General features: G+C 40.0%; 3 protein-coding genes and 1 non-coding gene across 4 annotated transcripts; 2 read left to right on the forward strand and 2 right to left on the reverse strand.

The window, feature by feature from the left end:
- The first annotated feature begins 4,839 nt into the window (after window positions 1-4,839).
- LOC140759411 (uncharacterized) lies at window positions 4,840-5,883 on the forward strand. Its single transcript, XM_073095967.1, has one exon. It carries the CDS (start codon window positions 4,913-4,915, stop codon window positions 5,708-5,710), a length of 798 nt encoding a protein of 265 aa, XP_072952068.1. The 5' UTR covers window positions 4,840-4,912; the 3' UTR covers window positions 5,711-5,883.
- A 5,366-nt stretch (window positions 5,884-11,249) lies between these two features.
- LOC140758957 (fatty acid elongase 3-like) lies at window positions 11,250-13,119 on the forward strand. The gene is made up of 2 exons (XM_073095380.1): window positions 11,250-11,965; window positions 12,066-13,119. Exons 1-2 carry the CDS (start codon window positions 11,435-11,437, stop codon window positions 12,393-12,395), a joined length of 861 nt encoding a protein of 286 aa, XP_072951481.1. The 5' UTR covers window positions 11,250-11,434; the 3' UTR covers window positions 12,396-13,119.
- Window positions 13,120-14,887: 1,768 nt separating this feature from the next.
- On the reverse strand, window positions 14,888-14,961 carry TRNAV-CAC (transfer RNA valine (anticodon CAC)). Its single transcript has one exon. It is a non-coding gene; the product is annotated as a tRNA-Val (tRNA).
- A 57-nt stretch (window positions 14,962-15,018) lies between these two features.
- On the reverse strand, window positions 15,019-16,849 carry LOC140758923 (glycosyltransferase BC10-like). Its single transcript, XM_073095328.1, has 2 exons — window positions 16,072-16,849; window positions 15,019-15,791 (listed from the first exon to the last, which is right to left on the reverse strand). Exons 1-2 carry the CDS (start codon window positions 16,579-16,581, stop codon window positions 15,150-15,152), a joined length of 1,152 nt encoding a protein of 383 aa, XP_072951429.1. The 5' UTR covers window positions 16,582-16,849; the 3' UTR covers window positions 15,019-15,149.
- Between the last annotated feature and the right edge of the window lie 307 nt (window positions 16,850-17,156).

Genomic DNA, 17,156 nt, shown 5'->3' on the forward strand with positions numbered 1-17,156 from the left:
GTGTACCCACGCTCGATACAGCATCGGTGAAGTCCAAATCGTATCAATCAACCACGCTTCGACAACCTTATCCTCAATGTTTGAAATTTAGGAAGCGATCCATGATATCTGACTTTAACTCCCAGGTAGACTCGTCGGTGGGCTTGCCTAGCCACTCGATCAGCACTTTGATCTCCAATCTGAATCCATGGCATCTTCTCCTATAACCTAAGACTCAGATCGGTTTAGTTGGGTCATCTTCCTCCATTGGTTCGGGCAAGGCCGAAACCACCATATGGTTAGGCCCAATCTGAGCCTTCAATGTCGATACATGAAAAACCATATGGATCCTGGTCCCCTCGGGTAGGTCTAACCGGTAAGCTACTGGATCGATTCGTTGTAGCACTCGGTACGAACCATAGTACTTGTGACCCAACTTCTAGTTCAAAATTGGCCTCAATGTGGATTGCCGGTAAGGTTGAGCTCGAACAAACACTAATTGATCCACCTCAAACTCTTGCTCACGCCGGCCTTTGTCATGAGTCTACTTTATGTAGTTTTGGGTTGTTGCTAGGTGCATCTTGAGCTGTCTCAAGGTTTCATCTCGATCAGCAAGTTCCAAGTCAAACTCAGTCCTATCCGCCACCGTGAGTCTATCATAAGCACGCAAGACAGGGGGAGTGTGCCCACAAACCGCATCAAAGGGGTTCATGCTGATGCTAGAGTGATGAGCAGCATTGTATGACCACTCGGCCCATGGAAAGAATTTGACCCAATCCTTTGGTCGGTCCACCATAAAGCATCGCAAGTATTGCTTTTGTCCGTAATTCACCACCTCGGTTTGGCAATCCGTCTTGAGGTAATAAGCTGAACTAAGATTGACTTGAGTCCCTTACAATCTGAAAAACTCGAACCAAAACTCGCTAATGAAGATGCGATCTTGGTTTGACACGATCGTCCTAGGCATCCCATGCAAGCATGCCACTTCTCGAACAAAAATTTCAGCTACCTTTTTTGCTGAAAACGGGTGCGACAATGCTATGAAATGAGCATATTTGCTCAGTTTATCCACCACAATGAACACCACCGATTGTCCTCGAACCTCTGGCAACCCCCTCGATGAAGTCCATGGAGAGGTCCTCCCAAATATGCTCCGATATAGGCAGTGGTTACAAAATCCCGCTGGGCTTGAGTGTCTCTGATTTGACTCGTTGATAGATTTGACATTCACGCACATACTTCTTTACATTCGTCTTCATCGCTGTCCATGTACAGTTTTGGGCCAGCCGCTTGTAGGTAGGTAATATCCCTTCATGACCTGCTATAGGAGTATCATGGAAGTGTTCTATCAATAGTCTTCGTAGCTCTTTGTTCTCGAGTACCTTGATCCATCCGTTCTCGAGTACTAACCCGTCATGCTCCTCGTGCTCGGGGTGACTTGATGGGTTCTCTCTCGGTTCCTCCATGAGTTAGACCAGATCACTATCCTCTGTGCTAACTCTCTGCAGATCTGAGAAGAAAGGAAAGGTGGGGCCGAGAAAAAAATGAGCTCCCTTGCGTCCCTTACATTTGGAAATTCAAACAGTGGTTGACTTCTATCTAGCAGCACTCTCTGGTCATTCCTCCAAAATGTCAATGTGAGATTTGTAAAATCAAATGTCACGGGAACCAAGCTTCGAAGCCATTGAATCTCCAAAACAATGTCGGCACCTGGCAAAGTCAACGGATAAAGATCCAATATGAAAAATTGGCCTTGCACCTTCAACTCCACATCTCCACAAATGAAATCTACCCACAATGTGGTGCCGTCTCCGATCGTCATATCGAATCCTTCCGTGGGTTTTGACTCAAGCCCGATCTTCCTAAGAAGCCTCTTGTCAATAAAATTGTGAGTGGACTCGATGTAGATCAAGATTCTCACTATAGATATCTTGATTACACCGTTCACCCGCAAAGTCCTTGGTGCAGCTATCCCGGAATAGGCGTGAAGGGAGATCTCGGCCATCATGTCCTCCATAGGTATCTCTTCAGCTACTCCTCCATCCGCAATCTCATCCTCAGCCTTCTCCAATCCGTCGATTAGCATCACCGATCCTATCAGTTTAGTGCAGCAACGCCCAGGTGTAAACTTCTCATCACAACGAAAGTATAGGCCTTTGGCTATTCGTTGCTCCATTTCAGCAGGTGTAAGTGCTTGTCTCGGACCTCTAGGTGCGTACTTCACATCTTGGGATGGTTTTAGGGGCGCTCGAGGAGGCACTATTGCAGCAACGGTTCTTGGTACGCCGGTAATATTTTTCTATCACTTTGGTTGGTTGAACCGAATTGCAGCTTCCTTGGCTCATCCAATTATATTTTCAGGTATAACTTCATGGCTCTATATTTGTCTTCCATGAGCACCGCATCTTCAAATGCCTCCTTTAAAGTTCTAGGCCTTAAAGCCCTCACGTCGGCTTGTATGTCTCCCAGCAGCTCGGAGATTAAGGTGCTGCGAAGTTGCTGATTCGTCCATAGGGGTTGATATCGGCTACTTATCCTCTCAAAATCTTCTTGGTATGTCCCAATCGTGGTCTTTTGCATCGTCTTTGAGAGGAGAGCATCAAAGTCTTCATACCCCGACACTCTAAATCACCACGTGATATCGGCGCAAAAGTCAGCCCAAGTTTGATAGCGTCATTGGCATTGGTTGCTCGAAACCAATGAAGCGCCGCATCTTTAAGGTGGAAGCTTGCAAGTGTCACCTTGTATTCTTCCGCTATACCCTAGTATGCGAAGAATTGCTCCACCCTATACAACCAATCGATCGACTCGTACCCTATACAACCAATCGATCGACTCGCTATCTTTGAACTTGGAGAATTTGAAACGCACGATTTACCCACGAATGTAATTATTTTGATCCGGATCATGTCCAAGTCCTTGTCTAACCGGAGGAGGATGTACCATGAATGGTTGATGATCCCTCTTTCGATTTTGATTAACTCAACGCGGTTTCGGTTTGTATTGCCCTGCCCACTGATCTAGATCTCCACGATGATCTTCATAGTGGTTCGTGGCGGTGGTGGCGGGTTCATGGGAATGGACTCGCGTCGGTGGTGTGTTTCTATTCGCCATGGCTTCCCTTGTCGCCCGTAATTCCCGCATCATCTCCATCATCATCTGATTGTTGATGGCCATTTGTTCCGAAAGAGACCCCAACACGGCTTGAACACTAGGTTCTTTCGTATTCCGATTTGATCAGGCGGTTCTGCGGATAGAAGTCCTCGCAACCGTTTCGTCCTCCTCTATTGGGAGAATCTCTTTTTCCTCATCTCGCTATGCAGCCATGACTCTGGTGGTCGTCATAGGAAGCGCGTGTCCAAGGAACGGTGGCTCGGATACCAACTTGATACGATATCCCCTTTAGGCTAAAGTTTGATCTCTCCCGATTTTCATATCTGGACAAAATCTGACACAGAACTTTAGAAAAAGATTTCGAAAGATTTTGTCATCGAATCGACGTGAGATTTTTATATGTTGTAGCCCCGGAAAAGAGATTTCCAACAAATCAAGTTTTAGGCGAATCAGATGTAAGAATCTCGAGATATCATCTGATTAGTGGACAAACGTCATGGGATCTGTCTTAGGATCCGTGGATGGAGGCATGAGATCCTAGATGTTGGTGGATAGTCGTGGATCGGCGTTAATGAGGTAGCATCGGTGAATAAGTGATGGTGGAAGGGTTATGGGTGATGGAAGGGTCAGGACTAGTGTTGGATAGATTGGAAGAAGGGGGAGGAGTGGGCCGCCCTTAAGGGACTAGGGTAATATGCCAGTCGAGGAAGATTAGAAGCTGCGTTGCCGGGGATCGAGAGAACGGGAGAGAAGAAGACGAAGGAGACAAGGCAAAACTCAATTTATTAATAATGACTCCATAGTTGTCATCCACACCTTTAGAAGCTAACCAAACAATTCAAAAAAAACCCTAAACAGTATATTTTTGCCGACCGCATTCGAATGCGCTCAATCGCGTTCGAACGCACATTTTTCGTACTTCTCTAGATTTACGAACGCGATGCATGCGTTCGAACGTACAATTTGCACTCTCTGGATGTGCAAACCTAATACAGGCTTTCACAACCGCGTTCGAATACACTCCACTAGTTTTCGAACGCGACATACAGAAAACTTATTTTTTTAAGAATTAAACACTAAAACAAGAAAAAAAGACATCCCTAAAGTGTACTCATACTCGAGACAAAATCGGTGAAGTCCGAACCGTATCACAGACGACCCACGTAAATTTGTACGTATTTTATGAATATTTTTCTTGATTTCACTTACACTGCTTCAGATCCAATTCTATCTTGTCAGTGATCCAAATCTAGAAGAAAGCAATGAACACTTGAACCTTATCCATACGTTGTGTGTAACTCAAGGAGATCTTATGACCTTCTATATATTCTTTAAAAAAAAAATCTATTCTCTTCCTTTCCTTGATAAGATTAAGAGGAAAAAATTTAAGGAAAAAAATCTTTAAAAAAAAAAACTACTTTCTTTTCGTAGCGGGTGGGTTCATATTCTCTTGAGTCAACCACGCACAAAGTCGTCGACAATTCTCGTCTTGCAATCTCGTGGAAAGGAGAAAATAATACTATGATATTAATTTCTGTTATGTTCTTTTTGTCTGGCTTCTATTCTCTTCCTTGATATATATTGAATAGTTAGAGGTAAACGAGTTCTCACTACTAGCTCTCTCTCTCTCTTCGTATTACTTTCTCCTCTCTTTCTCCCCAACTTACAAAACCGAGTCGATATCTTTCTCCACTCTTTCTCCCCAACTCCCAAACCGACATCGACCACTCTATATATAGATGATAGATCCAACAGGGCACAGACAAAAGGCATATAATCTTCTTTTAGGTCAATCCAACCTACCAAACCACCATATGATATGAAGTACACCACCGAGATCACCCACTTCAGCCACCCAGACCACAAGCTCCGGCCGGAGTCCTCCCACCACCCCTTCAAGTGCGACGGCTGCAAGGAGGCCGGCATCGGCTCCCGCTTCTCCTGCCACACCTGTGAGTACGACCTCCACCATCACTGCGCAGCCGCCACCGCCTCTGCTACTCTCCGCCATCCCTTCTATCCTAAATGCCTCTTCGTCTTCCTCCCCCGGCCACCGGGAGACTTGTCCCGCTACTGCAACGCCTGCGGCCGCGACGTCGACGGCTTCGTCTACCACTGCCGCACCTGCGGCTACGACCTCCACCCCTGCTGCGCCGCCCTCCCCCACGAGCTCGACGTCGCCGGCGGCCCGAACCTCTTCCTGTGCAACAAGACCGGGGCCGAGTGTCAGCGGTGCGAGAAAAAGGGCCGGAGCAGGAGCTGGAGCTACCGGAGCGCGTGCAAGAGCTACAACCTACACGTGGCCTGCGTCAAGGATATGCTAGTCGACGGTTGGGAGGAGATCTACGACGGCCAGAGGGACCTCGCGGAGGTGCCGGCCGCCGGGGGGGATTTCCAGGTTGTCCTGGCGGCGAAGGCGGCGGGGGGTAGTTCTGGGGGGAGTTATGTTACGAAACCGAGCACAAGAGGGCTGGGGATGAATCCATACAGGAAGAAGGGGAAGGTGAAGAGGTGCTGCGAGCTGCTGGTGATGGCGGTGCGGGTCATCATCTCGGCCCTGCTCGGGGATCCGACGGCTATCATCGCCGCGGTCATTACGTCATTCATCTTAGGATGATGTAATATATATTTAGATACTATATGTAGCGTAGGACTTGGTTTGAATTGAATTTATAGATGAACGCGTGGAATTGTAATTTTTGTGTTGTATAAGTATTTTTCAGTTTTAAAAAAATCATTTTATTTGTATAATTGACTATTTATATATTAGGCTAAATTAATAAATATTAATTTTTGCATATGCTAAATCTTATTCATATTATGTTTCCATAATCGTGTTAAATAAATTAGCAATCATGTTAACATATTATATTAACAGGTCATGCTAACATAATCAATTTATTAAACAGATTACACAAGTTGTGTTCCTCTTAGATTGAGTCTGATCTGACTCGAATTTGGTTAACACGATCCGATTGACACCCCTAATATATAGTATTATTATATTTTCTTATTTCATTCCCCTTATTATTTGCTTATTCCAATTTGTACCATATTTATTTTGGTTTTTTTCTCATTATTTTCAGTTTAGGTCCCTGTATTTTTTTCCCATTGTTTATTTGGCTAGAACTGAATTGATTTCATTTGGAAATAATTCCTACTGTTTCTGAAATAGAATTGTGGAAGGTGATTGAAAGCAGAGTTAGCAAACAGGGTAAGATCAAAATCCTTAAACAAAAGTTTTTAGTTGATGAAGGTGGTACAAAAAAGATTGTTAGTTGACTCTATTGCGATATGCGCTACTTCTTCCTTCTTCTTTTTTTCTCTATTTTAGAGCCTTAATTGAATAAGTTTACTTAGAGATTAAGGCTAGGGCCTGGCTGATCCGAGTAGGTCCACATAGAACTATGTACTTGATATATAAAAGAATACAAAATTAAATTATTTTGAATTTAGGAGAAGACATTTGGTTTAGGGAGGAAACTTCACCTTGCTATTAAGTCTCATTATCAAGAAAAATTCTTTGGTTAACATTATCCTATTTAGCTCGGGCAGAGGCGATTGACCAACCCGAACCGACCCGAAAGCCCCATCCATTACGCTCTCTTGCAGCCTAGCAGATTAAGCCAGCTCGCAGCTCGACTTATTACACCTGCCATTACTTGGCCTGTCCGATGATTACCTTTAGCCTCGTGAGAGTTGTCTCCAATTTTACTTGGAGACGGTTTAATTTTCTGAATAATTTTTCATTTCTTAGGTTTTATTTTTTACCGCATTAGAGATGAAGTCTTGCAAGTAGCAAAGCATGATCGAGTTATTTCATATATTAAAAAAAAGATAATAATTACTCAAAGTTGCAACTAATAAAGTTACAAAAAAATTGCCATGAGGATAGTGTAAAAAAAAAAGTAACCAGAAGGACTTCAAAATTATCCAGATAGACATCAAAGTGCAACTTTCTACGTTATCCAAACTAAAAATTATAGAAACAAAATGAGGGGTTGAATTTATAAAAATTTTAATGACGGGTGTTAATTGAAATATGATGAAAACATAGGGTGTTATTTTAAAAAAGGAAAAAATTGGCCTCCTTATGTCACACTCATGCAATAATTTTTTAACTAAAAAGTAAATAAGAAAATTTATTAGGTAATAATTGAAGAATTTATATGTAGTTATTTCTATCTTAATAAAATGTAACAAGTAGCCAAGATTCTCCTGTTTATTTTCGAAACAAAGATGATATCATAAATCATAGTGTTGCTCTTTACATCTTCTTTGATCAGCACTTGACTTCTTTATTATAACAAATAGAGAATATATATATATATAAGAAAGGAGCAGGTTTACTGCTTACATTATCTGAGCCAAAGCAGCTCCAGATTTGATCAAAAAGAACAGAGTCTTGTAGTAACTGGGGCATATCTCCAAGATCACTTTCCTAGAATCAATTGCCATTGCCAGTTTGCAACCACGTTTGCAACAGCTGCTGACATTTATTTATGTACAATAAAACAGAGCATCATCACCTTTTGCAACCCCAGCTTGAAGTGCTCCCAGAGCTGCATGGGCCTCAGCTTCTAAAGCTCCTCCACTGTTTAATCTGAAAGCACCTGCACACAGAGGAAGTCCATCAGAGCTCCAACCTGACCGAAGGACAGAGGCTGGCATTGATCCTAACTCCTTGAAAGGCTTCACTTCGTTGCTTGGCCAATTGCAGCCCAGAGGCTATGACGGCCCTAAAATTGCTTACACTAACCCATTTACAAGAAGAGTCTCACAGAGGGGGAAGCCCAAGATCTCTCCAACTTTAGCCCACAACTCAGAGGCATAGTAGCATCTGAAAAGAAAAAAGAGGAGAGATATCTTTTCTTCCTCTAGACCACACCAGGGGACATAAAGGCTCAAAATTGATGTGAAGATACCTTAAATGCACCTTAGTAGGAATCTTACCATGCAGCAGCTTCCAGATAAAGATAAGATATGAATAAGGTTTTACCTACACATTCTACAAATATTCCAATAAAAAATGATGATATGTGATGGTTGTTATATATATATATATAGAGAGAGAGAGAGAGAGAGAGATCACTTATGTTTTCGTAGTGTTTGGAAGGATAATAGTGTTCATTGGATATAGACAGCGTATAAAGAAAATTAATAGAAAATTTTGTATATTACAATATGCAATTTATACCTTATATTTTTACTATTTATCAATCAAGTTCTATGATTTAGTAAATATATGTAGAAAACACATTGAGTTAGATTTGAAGTAACACCGTGAGAATATTTCACTAAATAGAGATATTTTATTTTTAAAATGACTAAGATGCTATTAGTATGACTTAGTCAAATGTGTTTTTACAACTTTCTTAGTCTGGTTAATTTAACTCAGAGATTTGGTTAAGTTTAATTAACAAATTTAACAACAAGTTATTTTTTACACATATTTACCAAATTATAGAGTTTGATTTATAAATAGTAAAATATAGGATATAAATCATAATTTTATTAAAAGACAGGATGTTATACGCAAATTTCCCTAATTACTTATTTCAGACCTTCAAATCTAGAAGAAAAGGCTAAAATGCTTGGACTTATCCACACCCTATGTAACTCATGGAGATCATATGACCTTCTAGATATTCTTACAAGATATCCCTTGACAACAGAATTAAATGAAAGGGGTTTGAGTCATCCAACTTCTAGATTAAGTGGGGGAAAAATTAATTAAGAAAAGACTACTCTTTTCGTAGCGGAATTATATTCTTCTATTTGAGTTAACCACAAAATCTTCTCGAGATAAACGTGATTGTTAAGATAAGTCGCCCTTGACTGATGGAGGAATGAGGTGGTATTAATTAGTTTCACAAACTAGTTTATGATAGTTTTTAATTTCTTATGCCCAAGATAATGTCTCTCGTATAGCTTCTAGTGATTGTATTTTGACAAGTCTAAGGCAAAGAGTTGGATGGGCATTAAAATAATTTCCTTTTCTTCTTTTTATTCCTCTCTCTCTCTCTTATATAAATAAATTTTTTTTTTTATCGTTCACGAGCTTTCCTAGATATAGAGGCACTTTAGACCCCATCAAGTTTTTAGCTGTCTAGTCTAGGCTTCAAGCCATGCTTCAAATCAAACGCTACTGCGACTTGCTCTGAGCCGTTGCGTTGCCAAGCTATTTTTTCAAGCTAATTGCACTGCCGAACTATCAACCGAATCGAATCAAACCACAAAACCTCCGACCACCAAATAATTTCTCCATAACATTATTTGGGGTTGTCATGAGTTCGGTACCTACCAACTCTGCTGAGTTAGTTGGTTATTCGTATCTCTCTCAGGAGATGCAAAAAATCTATAAAACTCTAAACGAGATGGTTGCTTATAATACTATTCCAAGACTGGGTAGGTATATGTCTTCTTCTAATATAAATAATATTTTGTTATTGGGATTTAAACATATGCTGTTATTAGGGGCATTTTTGTCATTCTATGTCCGGCGTAGACAAACCAAAATATTTAAAAATAAAGATAATTTATTTATTACATAGATTAAATAGGTCATCTATATAAGCCGTGCAATAAATGAGTTAGATTTAGATGGATTAAATGAGTTTTTATTTTATTATAAATGGATAATGGGGTTATCACGATTTGAACAAATACTGATATAAAAAATTAATTAGACTCAAACGCAGTCATTTGATATCTATTTGATCCAAGTGAATACTATAAAAGACTGTATCTAAGCAACTCAAACCTAATCCTAACTCATCTATCTTCGCCGCTAATTAAATACTTATTTACGAAATACCTTGTTATTAAAAAACAATCAAATAAATAAGGTATTTATTTATTTAGATAAAATATGAAAAATATAATTCTCTTAATATATATGTATTTTTAAATACAAAAAACCAGAGGACACCTAAGTTTGGTGGATAAACCTGTTTATTGCTTTATTAAATAATTAGTACTAGTAAAATGTCATTTTTAGCCCATCATATTCGTGCATTTGTCTCGAATAATCATCAAAAGGTTTGGCCGAGAGGGATTTGGACGTCGCCCTCATTTGCTGCTGCTCTTATCGTGAATTCTTGTGCTCCAAATTTATTATTTAATCTCACTGTCATGCATGAAAAGTGCCAAAAAAAAAGAAGTCAATAATAAATACATTTATTATTTATTGATTTTTCAAGGGCAATTAGAGCTGATGCATATTTTCAATGCATTAACCTGCATTTAATACCTAATTTGGTGAACAAAACTGATCGATAAATACCAGGTGTTGAGACGGTGGTCGACGACTATTTGGTATGGTCGCTTCTGGAGAACAACGATGAGTAGGATAAAAATGTAATTACGATAAAGATAATTTAACTAAACTCAGATTCATTTGATATCAACCCTCTTGCCCCGTAAATTAAGTCTAATTTATTTTTTAAATTATAAAAAAGAAATTTTGAGGTGACTCTTCTTTCTTTTTAACTCTTTAAAGAACAGTGAATAAAGCCGATAAATTCGTAACAAATTATCTACTGAATCCCAATTTGGAATCCCCAATCTCAAGACTCTAAGTTGACACTGCAACTAATTCCCTTTTTTTCTAATGACATATATCCCCTTCTAATTAACTACATTCCTCAACTTGCCCTTAATTTAAACATCTTATACTCCTACCAACAATGTCGTATATGCCATTTTCATTTTCGTACCATCTTTTTAAAATAATATCAAGTTACATATAATTAATCTTCTTGGGACCTTACCCTATCTTCTCCCCTTCTTTTTCCTCCCTTCATTAAATCCGTTAGAGTATCACTGTCGACTAGTACTATAACCAGTTTATTTTTGCTATTTGAGGAACAATCCTCACATTTTGTCTGTTACTCGATATTATTTAATAATATTCCTCGAGGGGGAAAAGGGAAATATCTAGAACGGAAGGATATTTTCGCAAAAGGTAGGCAATTTCCTCATTTAAAAGAAAAGAGAAACGTGTACGAATATTAGATTCCGAAACTACCCCTCACCGTCACCGTGACTTCCGTAAGCCTTACGGGCAGATCGAACCAAAACTATTCACACGGTCATAAGTCATAATAATAATAAATATATATATATATATATAGAGAGAGAGAGATACCACCAATCGGTAGCTCGCCCAGTACAAGCTGCTTCCATTCTCCGAGTAGTTCCCAATAACTACCCCGCATTTCGTTCCTATAGCTCGGATAGGTATTAAAGGTATTGTGGTTTGGTTGGGGCAATTCGTCAAATAGGTAGAGGGCGAGGTTAGGGAGAAAGACGAAAGAGAGAAGAGGGCGAAGATTGAAAGATGCGAGGGATCACCTACTGGTTGGCGGAGCACCCGGCGATCGTAAACTTCCGATGGAGCCACGCCCAATCGTTCGGCTCAACGTGGTCCTTCCTCGTGTCGTCCCTCGTCTTCTACTTCCTCGCCGCCCTCCTCGTCCACCTCCTCCTCCACGTGTCCGGGCGTCGGCGCCCAGTACCCCTCGGCCCCCTCCCCGCGGCTCACTCCCTCGCCGTCGCCGTCTCCTCCGCCGCCATCTTCGTCGGTCTCCTCCTCTCCTCCCTCGCCGAGATCCGCGACTCGCGGTGGTCGTGGCGCGGCCGGAGCCACACCACTCCGCTCCAGTGGCTCCTCTGCTTCCCCCTCGGCACCCGCCCCTCCGGCCGCGTCTTCTTCTGGTCCTACGCCTTCTACCTCTCCCGCTTCCTCCACCTCCTCCGCGCCTTCTTCGCCGTCCTCCGCCGCCGCCGCAACCCCCTCGCCCGCGTCTTCTCCCACGGCGCCCTCCTCGCCATGTCCTTCCTCTGGCTCGAGTTCTCCCAGTCCTTCCAGGTCCCTATCTCTAAAACACGCGGCTTTCGATCCACACACACACACAAAATCCTTCCTTTTTCTAAATTTTTTCTTCTTAACCCTTTAAATTCTACCGCAGGTGCTCGCCATCCTCGCCGCCACTCTCGTGCACGTCGTGGTGTTCGGCTACCGCTTCTGGGTCGGCGTCGGCTTGCCGGTGGCCTCTTCCTCGACTCCAGTAGTCCTCGGTTGCCAATTAGCACTCCTCTGCTGCAATCTAGTATGCCATCTCGGCGTTCTTTTCCTCCACTTCGGTAAAGGAGGTTGCAATGGAATTGGGGCTTGGGTGTTCAACTCCGTGCTCAATGGAGTGCTCCTCTGGGTCTTCCTCCATTGCTACGACAAGAGAGGCGACGATCGCGGCAGCCGAAGAGGGCTCCGTGAGGACGAGAAGAAGAAGGATCAATGAATTGGATTTTGACAGCCAATTGAAGATTACCACGATAATTCAATAGCTTAAATTCAGATGGAGAATTAATGTAAAGGTACCCCTTTTTTCTTGTACAAAGATGAGTCGTTAATACATAAGAAAAAAAATACTAAATAATTTAGTAAATAGTTTCAAAATCATAGAGCTTTAGATGTGCCTCGGCAAAAGAGGAAATAAGTAAAGAAAAAGAATCCATCCACTGATTCTGATGTCAACCTGACTTGCATCAAGAGCAACATTTATTATACCAATTAAAGTTCTCCACTGCCCCCCAAGTGTTTCCATGCAGTACTTAGTTTTGCTCCCAGGTTCTGAAAGCTTGAATTAAACAATGGCATCAAATTCTGCAACCTTCTTTTTCTTCAATGCATATTCAATACTCAAAGGAGCAGAGTAGTTGCTTGTGTTCAGAATTATATACAACAATGATCTAAGATTGTTTGAATACAAAGCATGATAGGGATAAGCTCGCCTATGAAAGCCAATGCTCAACCACTAGATGTGAGTTATGGCCCACTTGTAGTCTTGTATACAAAATTCTCTCGACTCTTAGTACAAGTATTATAGAGCTTTCTTCTATTTCAAATATTATTTTTGAATCTAATTCTATTTATAAGCATGGTTTGACTTTTTCAGCTTCAGTTTTTTCTGAAATCAAAGCCACAATTAACAATCTTGCTGGTCTCGGCCTTTTTAGGTTTCATTGAGCTTCTGTTGCTGTTCTATCTCAATTGAAACTTTAAAACTATGTTTGTAAGTTAGACAAGGCACCAACACTAACAATGGCTACCGAAGGTGTGCCAACCTTACGGTGTTAGTTATATTATATTTCACCTTCCTAATTTCCTATAGTAAGGCCTGAATTTACTTTACTCCTCTGTAACATTTTACCCTCTTTGTTATTATATTCAAACTAAAAATAGCATTTTTTAAATTATATTTAACTAATTTATAAGTGAAATTTAAAGATACCTGCAAAGTTGTAGATAATATGATTGGATTTCATACGATGCATGTATATAATAAATATGTCTTTAATAAGTATTTTTAAATTTGATTTATAAATTAATATAAAAAAATATAATGGTCTAAGTTTGAATATAACAATAAAGAGGTAAAATAATATAAATAAAATCATAGAGGAACAAAGTGATCTTGGGCTTAACCATATGAGAATAAAATGTAATTTCTGAGAAAAAAAAAGGATTAGTATCAAATACAAATCAGCCTTGGATAATTGTATTTTAGCTTCACATACTTCACTCAAATTATTTAAACTTTTCTACATTTTTAACTTAAGCATTTAATCTATATAATATTCTTATCGTAGTTGACGGTATAAATAATGATTGATCAACTTCTGCTATCATCGTAGTATATTTATACGATAAAAAGTACCCCGAAAGAAAAACACATTATTTTATTTTTTTGTTATCTGTAGATTAATAATTATACTTTAGTCTGGACCACAAGGGAGACGCTAAAGTTTATTTTTCTCTTTTTCTAAAAATTAAAAACTATTTACTATTATTTAAGAGTTGCTTTCAATTGAAAAGTTGCAAGCATAGTATCGATTTCAATTTTATTTATTTATTAATTGATATCGATGTATCTTACATTCAACGAGAAGACAACGACTTGCCTCCTTTTCCAAGCAATTAATGGAAAGAAAAAGTCGATGTCAAATATATTCCATTAAAAAGACAAAAGAGTCCTCACACAACGTAAGATCTCAGCCGACTTCTAGAAAAAAAGAAGAAGAATTGTCCATGTTGACCAACCGGGTCAAAAAGGAGAACGACGTTAATGCAATCCTAAAGCAATGCCTAAATTTATTTTAACGGAATCATCAACAGCTGCTACGTTCAAACGATATCATCTTAGAAGATGCAAATATAAAATTAAAAAGAAAGACTCATTTTTCGACAACTATTAAAATAAAATATTTAGAAGGTTTTATATATTTGAGGAAGTCTCACAAAAAATAAATGACCATAATGCGAGGTGGTAGTCTGTTCTCTGATATTCTGCTAATGAATTTTTTTATTGTCTTTTATGTGGTAATTAGGTATGATTAGACTAACTTTTTTTTTTCAAAAATAAGTTAAGACTTGAACTGATGCTAGAAAAAAAATGAATGAGAATTCCACACACTATTGATACAATCTGTGGCGTTGAGACACTAGTTTCACTTACGACCACTCTTTTTTTTTTGTTTTTTTTAATTATTTTTTATAGTTTTGGATGAAGAATTCTACTATCACAAACATATCAATCTATCACAATTAAGTTTTTGAGAGGTGACTGTTTCATAGTCAACATAATGAGCACATGATAACTAATATCAATGTAATTTAAAGATTTATTTGGTTTGTGACTAAGCCCTGAACTTAATTAGTTAGTCTTGAATTTTAAAAGATGAACTTAGTTAGATATAAAAAGAATAAAAATAAATAAATTATAATAACTTATGTCTGAGCCCGGGTTCGAACCGGGGACCTCTAGTGTGTGAGACTAGCGTGATAACCAACTACACCACCCAGACTGATGAGAATTCATATCGATTAACATTTATAAGTAAATAATCGTTCTTTGAATAACAAGTCTAAATGTAGTCATAACATGCATAATAAGGAAGAGCGAAGATTTTGCAAGAAGAATATCAAAACGATAAGCAATCAATCATATTGCAATTCTATCCTTGTATTCTTCTGAGACACTCTTTATAAATGATCACTTAATCCCAAGTGCACTCGGTGCAAGTTTCAGCAAAGGGTCCAGTGCATTAGGAGAGAACTTCCGCGCAAATAGGAAGCAAACTCGAGACTCATGTCCATCATATGAGCACTTATGGCCATGGACAAGCCTGTGAAGAAGCTCTTCAGTGACATCCTTCTTGCCATACGTTGCAGGATGAGGACCTCCTCTGGACCAGTCCACCCAGGTGATGCTTCTCCTCGCAATTCGCTGCGGCCACTCGATTGTGAGCATTGTTGGGAAGTAATGTTCATCCACATAGCATGCTCCCCTGCAGAATCTCTTGAATTTTGGGTAGTACTTGGTGTCTGAGATCATACTGATGGCGAGTCTTCGATCTACTTCGAACCACTGAGACCCTTTTCGCCATTGGGTTAGGTTGATCTCAGGCGCCATGCTTGAATTGTACCTCCCCCTTCCGAAAGGACCATGATCATCGTAGGATCCTACATAGCTCTGCCAAGATTTCACCAAGTAGTTGTAGACGACGCGAAAGCTGCGCAAGGGGATGCAGGATTCTGACAGCAGGATGAAGCATTCGTTTGATAGATCGAGCAACGCGTTCGCTAGAAGACGCCTCTCGGCGTCGCACATTGTGATCTTTCCCCATTGAGCCTCCTGTTCATGTTGATTAACATAACTCATCATAGTTGTCAATCTTTTCTAGAATTAATTGCTTTCTAGTTTGTACTAGTTATCTGTGTTCTCATGATAACATGATCGATGCACTGTTAGTTTAACATTCTTCTGAGATACCAGAAGAATGTAATCAGAATGAGGAAATCGATATGATACAAGCAAGTACGAGCACTCTGTCAAATTGATCAGAATACAAACACACAGAATTAAATACAAAATCAAATGAATCAAACACATAAGATGGAGCAAGTAAATTTACCCGGCTCGGAATCTGCCGGCCGTAGAACACCGACGACGGCAAGAAGCCCGGCCGGAAACTAGGCATGGAATGGACGTAGATGGAGTACAGCCCTTCATGGCCCCTGAAGAACTTCTCCCAGAGAGGAGCAAGAGGCAGAGGTCCCCTGGTCAAGAACATGAAGGCGACCTTAGGGACTCTCTTAAATGGGTACTTCCTCACCTGGGGAACGAAGGAAGCAAGCCAGAAGAGCTCCTCGTCGCTCATGTTATGCATCAAACGCGAACGAGGACCAGCCCACTTCCTCACGCCGCTTTGTTCGTCGATTGGGGGATTGAAACCGGCGGGAGATTGCACTACAATAGACTTGAAATGGAAGGGCCGCGTCATGGAGATGCTGAGAGAAAAGAACCCAATACCCAAAACCAGGAATAGAACAAGCAACTTGAAGATATTTGAGGGGAAAGCTCTCGTTTGGCTCCTCTGAGATGAATCCTTCCCATCCTCTGGAAGCAAAACCCTACCTTGCATCTCGCTCAAAATCCGGATCAAAACCTACCGAGGAGTGGATTGATGGTGTTTGGTTCGCGCAAAATCCTAACACCAATTCGGCGTCAAAAAGTGGAGCAAACGAGGGGTTAAAAATCGCATCTTTATACTGAAATCAACACGCAACCCGAGAAGGATCTCCGCCGATCCGACAGAGCCAGATGAGGGAGAAGGATTAAGCGGAGGAGAAGCTACGGGAAAATTTCTAAAACAAGGTGAGCTTAGAAGAGAAACTAGTAGAAGATAGTGGAAGAAGGAATAAACCGTTGACTTTGGTCAATCTAATAACACCATCAATAAGACTTTTATTTTATTTTTCAAATATTTTGCGAAATTAAAAAAAAATGTACATAATTAGAAATTTTTAGGCTGAGTGAGGCTACAAATTGTAAATATATTATTTAGTTGGATTTATTTAAATTATAAATTCTTTTGGGCAAAGCTTTGCTATGAGATCATATTTATACTTTATTTTTATTTTTATTTTTTCTGTAATGTTAGCGTACACTCAAGAGGTATTAATTAACTTTACACCTTTGGTTCCAAAACTACATCAC

This window comes from Typha angustifolia, chromosome 4 (assembly GCF_048772165.1).
Source record: "Typha angustifolia cultivar Huaian chromosome 4, ASM4877216v1, whole genome shotgun sequence".
Classification (NCBI taxonomy): domain Eukaryota; kingdom Viridiplantae; phylum Streptophyta; class Magnoliopsida; order Poales; family Typhaceae; genus Typha; species Typha angustifolia.